Consider the following 8,373-nt stretch of genomic DNA (forward strand, 5'->3'; position numbering starts at 1 on the left):
TGAGATGAGATGGGATGAGATGAGATGAGATGGGATGAGATGAGATGAGATGAGATGAGATGAGATGGGATGGGATGAGATGAGATGAGATGAGATGAGATGAGATGGTATGAGATGAGATGAGATGGGATGAGATGAGATGAGATGGGATGAGATGAGATGAGATGGGATGAGATGAGATGGTATGAGATGAGATTAGATGAGATGAGATGAGATGGGATGATATTTTTTTCCGGATCAGCCGGGTTCTCGCTTTAGAATGAAAGACTGCTCATATAAACAAGAAAAAAAAAATCGGGGATTTCATTCTCTTTCGGTTTACCGCTTTGTTCGGATTAACATTGTTCGATTTCGGCGGACTCCACTCTACTTGCTTTTTCCCCACTCACATAGTTCTGACGTACTGCATATCATGATGCATACTGTCCTCTTCTCTACACCGCTTATTAAATAAATCTGCTTCCTTTATTATTTTTGGCGCCCATATGACCTTATGCAGTTGCGAGCGCCTTAAGACCCTATACTATTTTTTTTTTTTTACTTTATTATTTCCCCCTCCAGATGAGTGGCGTCGGTGGCCTAGTGGTTAGGCAGGCGGACTCGTAATTGTGAGATTGCGGGCCGGGGGTTCGAACGTCAGTTCGACCCGACGTTGTGTCCTTGGGAAAGGCACTTTGCACGAATTTCCCACTTGGCTCGGTCCTTTCGGAGACGGACGTTAAACTCGGAGGCTCCGTCTCTTAAATAACCTAATTGTGTATATAGGGGCGTTAAACCTATACCATTTCACCATTTTCTCTTCCAGATGGCAGTTTTCTGTGCATGAACATGGCCCCAGACAGGCAGACGATTGCTTCCCGGCTCCTCAACATAAAGGATGGCAACTTCTCCGCTGAGACAGTGGAGCAGTTCTTACACATTCGATACAATACGCCTAAAGGTGAACCTTTGAACCCTATCCGTACGCCTGGGGTCATTTTGTACCTCCGGGGTTGTATTCTTCACATTTTAGAATACTTCTAGAGCGAAGATCTCTTTGAAACTTTCTGTATTTCTCAGAAAATCATTTTGACAGACTGTTATGCAAAGCGTACGGATCAGATTAACGAATAAATTTCCTCTTTGAAAAGTGGTAGTACAGAGTTCCCCACGTCGTATGTATACGATAGTAAAACACAACGTATGGATAAGGTTAATGTGTGCTACTATGGCAGCCGTTTGGTCTCATGGTCGGCAATAAAAAGAATTGCTAAAATGTACTGAGCCTCCAAACTATTGGGGGGGGGGGGGGGGGGGTGGGAGATCGGGAAAAAAACGTTTCATAATCCTTTCACAATGTGTGTGTATGTGTGTGTGTGTGGGGGGTGGGGGGGCTGGGGGAATGGTGAATTTAGATAATAAGTTTTTACAAATAATAATAATGTTATAATTTGTAAAAGATTTTTCTTCAAGATAATGAATTTGAATTTTGACAAAATGTTTTTTGAGTAGATGCAACCGATAAAACAAAAAAAAAGACATACTTAATTTTCTTTTAAATAAAATTTTTGGACTTAAATAAATCTTTAACTTTAACATCGGGCTAACGTCATATTATGTTCAGTTCCAGGTTCACTTAGGGGCAACAACCCAATAAAAACGTATAGTCCAATATTTTCTCACTGTTGTTTCAACGAAAACGACAGCAGCAGCAGCAGCAGCAGCAACAGCAGCAGCAGCAGCAGCAGCAGCAGCAGCAGCAGCAACAGCAGCAAAACCAATTGTATCAATGAAAACAGAAACAAGATATGATTACAACAGTGTGCGTGTGTGTGTGTGTGTGTGTGTGTGTGTGTGTGTGTGTGTGTGTGTGTGTGTGTGTGTATGTGTGTGTGTAGAAATAGGCTTCCCACTGAAGTACAAAAAGATATGCTACTATCTGAAGTACAAAAAGATGCTACTCTCTGAAGTACAAAAAGATATGCTACCCTCTGAAGTACAAAAAGATATGCTACTATCTAAAGTACAAAAATATATGCTACCCTCTGAAGTACAAAAAGATGCTACTCTCTGAAGTACAAAAAGATGCTACTCTCTGAAGTACAAAAAGATGCTACTCTCTGAAGTACAAAAAGATGCTACTCTCTGAAGTACAAAAGGATATGCTACCCTCTGAAGTACAAAAAGATAATTTTTTTAATGCTACTCTCTGAAGTACAAAAAGATAATTTTTATTATGCTACTCTCTGAAGTACAAAAAGATATTATGCTACTCTCTGAAGTACAAAAAGATATTATGCTACTCTCTGAAGTACAAAAAGATATGCTACTCTCTGAAGTACAAAATGATATGCTACTATCTGAAGTACAAAAAGATATGCTACTCTCTGAAGTACAAAAAGATATGCTACTCTCTGAAGTACAAAAAGATATGCTACTCTCTGAAGTACAAAAAGATATTATGCTACTCTCTGAAGTACAAAAAGATATGCTACTCTCTGAAGTACAAAAAGATATGCTACTCTCTAAAGTACAAAAAGATATGCTACTCTCTGAAGTACAAAAAGATATGCTACTCTCTAAAGTACAAAAAGATATGCTACTCTCTGAAGTACAAAAAGATATGCTACTCTCTGAAGTACAAAAAGATATGCTACTATCTGAAGTACAAAAAGATATGCTACTCTCTGAAGTACAAAAAGATATGCTACTCTCTGAAGTACAAAAAGATATGCTACTATCTGAAGTACAAAAAGATATGCTACTATCTGAAGTACAAAAAGATGCTACTCTCTGAAGTACAAAAAGATATGCTACTCTCTGAAGTACAAAAGGATATGCTACTCTCTGAAGTACAAAAAGATATGCTACTATCTGAAGTACAAAAAGATGCTCGTCTCTGAAGTACAACAAGATGCTACTATCTAAAGTACAAAAAGATGCTACTCTCTGAAGTACAAAAGGATGCTACTATCTGAAGTACAAAAAGATGCTACTATCTAAAGTACAAAAAGATATGCTACTCTCTGAAGTACATAAAGATATGCTACTCTCTGAAGTACAAAAAGATATGCTACTCTCTGAAGTACAAAAAGATATGCTACTCCCTGAAGTACAAAAAGATATGCTACTCTCTGAAGTACAAAAAGATATGCTACTCTCTGAAGTACAAAAAGATATGCTACTCTCTGAAGTACAAAAAGATATGCTACTCTCTGAAGTACAAAAAGATATGCTACTCTCTGAAGTACAAAAAGATATGCTACTCTCTGAAGTACAAAAAGATGCTACTATCTGAAGTACAAAAAGATGCTACTATCTAAAGTACAAAAAGATGCTACTCTCTGAAGTACAAAAAGATGCTACTATCTAAAGTACAAAAAGATGCTACTCTCTGAAGTACAAAAAGATGCTACTATCTAAAGTACAAAAAGATATGCTACTCTCTGAAGTACAAAAAGATGCTACTATCTAAAGTACAAAAAGATGCTACTCTCTGAAGTACAAAAAGATGCTACTATCTAAAGTACCAAAAGATATGCTACTCTCTGAAGTACAAAACATAAAATAAATAAAATAAAGTACACTTTTGTTTGTCCCGGAAGGGCACTTTGGTTTACAATGACAAACATACATTTACATACATAAATACGTATTATTATAAATACGTACATACATCAATACATGCATAAATACATACATAAATACACAATATTACACAAATGCAGAATAGTTTACCGGAAAGCCGCTGTCGGTCGCCACTGTGCATGCAGCGCCCTGTATTTTGAGCTAGGGTTGTCGTGTCTTGCTCAAGGACACACCCCAGTGACCACCCATCTGATCCCCGTGTCACCAACACATATACGAGGGGGAGTAAAAATGTAATGCAAGTTGTTCACTACTTTGCACATTTTGGCATTAAATTTAATTAAATTCAGCTCAAAAGTACTTGCTCACGTACTTTTGAAACCAAATTGTTAAAATTAATGTTTCTTTAATTTTGACCCGAATGACGTCACATCAAAATGGCTACTCTTTTGGAGGTCTGTTAGAGGTAAAGAGCAGAGATTGAATTGCTTGTTTTAGAAGGAGAATCCACCGTTAACATCTAAAAGAGACTTCAAAATGTTTACCAGGACCAAGCTCTAGATTTTGGCACTGTATATAGGTGGCTTAGACGTAAATGCGCATAGTACACACAGAGTGACACTTTTTAACCCATTACACATCCAGGAATGTACATGGCCTGCGGACATCGCTATGACGTGGAGGAGTACGTTTCCACTAAGGACTTGGACAACACGCACACGATCTACACAGACATGTGGGTCTTGAACCACAAACCTTCCATCACGTTCAGCTATACTGTTGGCGAGGTAAACCATTAATTGCTTTGCTGTAGGTCAATATGTCGGTCAACTATACCGCTGGCGAGGTAAACCATAACTTTATTGCTTTGCTCTAGATTAATAGATATGTCGTGGATCTTGAACCACAAACATTCAATCAAGGCTCAGCTATACTGCTGGCGAGGTAAACCATTAATTGCTTTGCTGTATATTAAAAGACATGTGGGTCTTGAACCACAAACCTTCCATCACCTTCAGCTATACTGCTGGCGAGGTAAACCGTTAATTGCTTTGCTGTACGTTAATAGATATGTCGGTAAGCTATAATGTTGGCGAGGTAAACAATTAATTGCTTTACTGTATGTTAAAAGACATGTGGGTTTTGAACCACTAACCTTCCATCACGTTCAGCTATACCCACTGGAGAAGTATGTCATTAATAATTGCTTGGCTGTATCTTAAAAGACACGTGGGTCTTGAACCACTAACATTCCATCACGTTCAGCTCTACAGTTGGCGAGGCAAACCATTAATTGGTTTGCTGTATGTTAAAAGACATGAGGATCTTGAACCACAAACCTTCCGTGACGTTCAGCTATACTGCTGGCGAGGTAAACCATTAATTGCTTTGCTCGGTCCGATCTTGAGAACACTATCCACGAATTTCCCATTTGACTCGGTCCTTTCGGAGATGGACGCTAAAGTCTCTGAAATAACTTAATAGTGTTAATAGCGGCGTTAAAACCTATGCCATTTCACCATTTTCAGACGTACACACTGGTCGCTTACGACGCGGGTCACATGCGTCTTGGTGGGCTCTGGGTCAACATCAAGTCGGGAGATGCTTCTACAGGACAGGTATAGTGGAAGAAATGTTAGTCCTTCTTTTTAAAGAAAACGCACACACAGACACACACACATACACACACACACACACACACACACACACACACACACACACACACACACACACACACACACACACACACACACACACATACCTATACAGTCTACACACACACACACACACACACAAACACACATCTATAAACACCTACACACACACACACACACACACACACACTCACACACACACACACACGAGAGAGAGAGAGAGAGAGAGAGAGAGAGAGAGAGAGAGAGAGAGAGAGAGAGAGAGAGAGAGAGAGAGAGAGAGAGAGAGTGGAAAAGACACACCACACTTACACATTATATGCTATATGCATAACTCTTTGTCCACCGATGATGACTGTGTTCGTATGCTGATTTTCAAGAACATCAGTCATGATTAAATTGTTCAAGGAAGATGTTGAACAGGGTAGGTGATAGCAGGCAACCTTGGTGTACATCGACGGTAGTGTGGAATCATTCTTTCGTTTTTCCCTTCGGTGAGGCCTGCACTGGTAACTTTTTGAAATATAGCTTTTGGATCGACTCTACCAGCTTTTGGCCCATGTTGTAGTTCTTCATTGTTTCCCCTTAATGCATCGTGCCAAATGCATTCAAAGGCCTTTTTGAAATCAATGTACAAATGTGAGGTGTGCTGACAAAATAAGGTACCTCTTTCGGATTTCAGCCGTATGGAAATGGATACATAAACTTTATAGGTGGGGTTTGTACAATTTGTTAGTATGGAATAATAAAAGACACGGTAGACTTGAGCAAAATGGCATTAGCTGAATATCTATAAATCTGACCCCAGTGTTGATTTTCAGACGATATTTCCATTCTTGAATCGCGAGAAGTAACTCATTTTGTCAGCACGCCTCACAAATGGAAGATGTCTTGGTAGACTAATATTATTGCAAAAACAGTGTCAGGTATCAAATTACGTTATCCACGGGCGCATTGCGTGTCTTGTGGACTTCATGTTCATAATGACGGCGTAAAACAGACAAATCAGAGACATTAAGAACTGCTGAATATTTCAATTTCATCGCATCCGCATAATATATTCCGTCAGTGATATTATTTATCACCGTATAATACTGGAGAAAAAAAAGAAGCAACAACAACCCCCCCCCTCCTTACACCCCAACCACTTCTGGGAACCTTACAGGAAGTGATCGCTCATTCGGGCCCCGTCAATCCAGCCTGGACCATGAGAAATCCCTTTGTGTACGCCCTCTTCCGGCAACGGACCGGAAGTGATATCATCGGTCTCACTGACCTCCGGAAGCAAATCCTACAGCAAATAAAACAAAATGACGGGCACTTTCTCCTGGACAACTTGATTCGAGAAAAAGAATTAGAGGGTAGGAATTTGTGGTTTCTGTCCTCGGACAAAATAGGTTTCCTTTTATGTATTGGTTTTCATCATCATCATCTTACTACTACTACTACTACTACTACTACTACTACTACTACTACTACTACTACTACTACTACTACTACTACTACTACTACTACTACTACTACTACTACTACTACTACTACTACTACTACTACTACTACTACTACTACCATTATTATCATCATTATTATTATTATTATTGTTGTTGTTGTGTTGTTATTATTGTCATTATTATTATTATTATTATTATTATTATCTTTATTATTATTATTATTATATTATTATTATTATTATTATCAAATTTTAATAGTAATAATAACGATTATTATGATGATAATAATAATTCTTATTATCATTATCTTTTTTTTAAATTTGAGAGTTTTAAAATTTTTATTTACATTAATGTAATTTTTTATAAACAGATTAACCTTTATCTATTTGTATTGTAGGAAGTTATAATATCTCTACCTGCCCGGATTGCTTCTAATCAGCAAAGTCCAATCAAAGCAGCTAGGCTACTAAATAATCGAAAATGTCTTAATAGGAGCGTAACACATTTACAGTTACAAATTACAATTGTGACTCAACACGGTGGAATCAGACGCTCGTCAATTTTTGGGTATGTGGAGTTATTGGTATCATCTTAAAGCTTGTTCATTTGGATACTTTCTGATAAAAAAAATGTACCCATCTATCTGGAATAAAAGCCGAGATATTTATGCTTGAAGGAGGTGGGGGTCACCTTGTTTCAGAGGTAAAATTAATGAAAAAATTGATGCCAAAGATTGGTGATTCCCGTAGCTTGAAAGACCTAGGAAACTGAATTTTTACATTTTTGTGTGTGCCTCCAACAGTTTTCAGAATAATCAACCCTGAGATATGTTTCTAAAAGGACATGTAAGTTGTTGACCCCCCCCCCCCAAAAAAAAAGAGAAAATTCGAAGAAAATTGTCAAGCGGCCAGAAAAATGCAGTTTTCTTTGATTTCATTATTTTAACGAGTGCCTGATTTCACCACGATGCCTCACAATATATTTATTCCAGGTCCTGTGGGAATAGGTCTCGTTGTGGTGAAGACCGACGCTTATAGCATTCAGCACTTTGTGGACAAGAATGTCTTCAACAACTGTCCTTACCTGGCCTCCAAGAACCAAGGTGAAATCAACTCTTCCAGCCCCATGCGCGAATATTTTCAGCATTCAGCGCTTTTACCTCCCTCCGTCCCAAGAGCGTTTATTCTCAGTTTTGAGGGGAACCGAATTTGCGTTTCTTTAAAATTAGCGAACCTAATTAAACTTTAATTTTCATAATGCTTGTTCATTTACCTTTAAACATTGTTACATGTTATTATTTAAACTCATTACAAAGATACTACATCACTTTTTAGAATGCATGCCTCTTTTTCTGAAATAATGCTGTATTGACTGGGACTAGTTTTAGAGAGTGCACACAAATGGCTGAGGCTGGAAGGGTTAAATAATAAGTAAAATGGCTAATTATAATATTATTATTTCCAATTACCTTTTGTCCTATCAGCAGAAGGCAAACGATAAGGCTACTGACAACAGCTTTGTAATTTTATTATAAATTTCAGTTGTTGTTTTTTTCTATTTAACAATTTGAAAACCTTGCAAGCACATAATATTGTCTGGTTAGCCGAAACCCAAAGCTTAAGCTCCTCCAAATATTTTTTGGCCTTCCTTTCCTTCTCTTTCCTCTTTATCAGTAATCATGGAGATGATAATAATAATAA

General features: G+C 38.0%; 1 protein-coding gene across 1 annotated transcript in view; it reads left to right on the forward strand.

Annotated features, from left to right (window-relative positions):
- The window catches only part of LOC101863532, a gene marked incomplete at its 3' end in the record, with an annotated part of 13,484 nt that overhangs the window by 2,422 nt on the left and 2,689 nt on the right, over nt 1–8,373 (forward strand). The window contains 5 exon segments of the mRNA XM_005105736.3: nt 806–940; nt 4,213–4,355; nt 5,097–5,186; nt 6,388–6,583; nt 7,665–7,775. Coding sequence (XP_005105793.3) covers nt 806–940; nt 4,213–4,355; nt 5,097–5,186; nt 6,388–6,583; nt 7,665–7,775 — 675 coding nt within the window.

Source organism: Aplysia californica, unplaced genomic scaffold (genome assembly GCF_000002075.1).
Source record: "Aplysia californica isolate F4 #8 unplaced genomic scaffold, AplCal3.0 scaffold00489, whole genome shotgun sequence".
In the NCBI taxonomy this organism is placed as follows: domain Eukaryota; kingdom Metazoa; phylum Mollusca; class Gastropoda; order Aplysiida; family Aplysiidae; genus Aplysia; species Aplysia californica.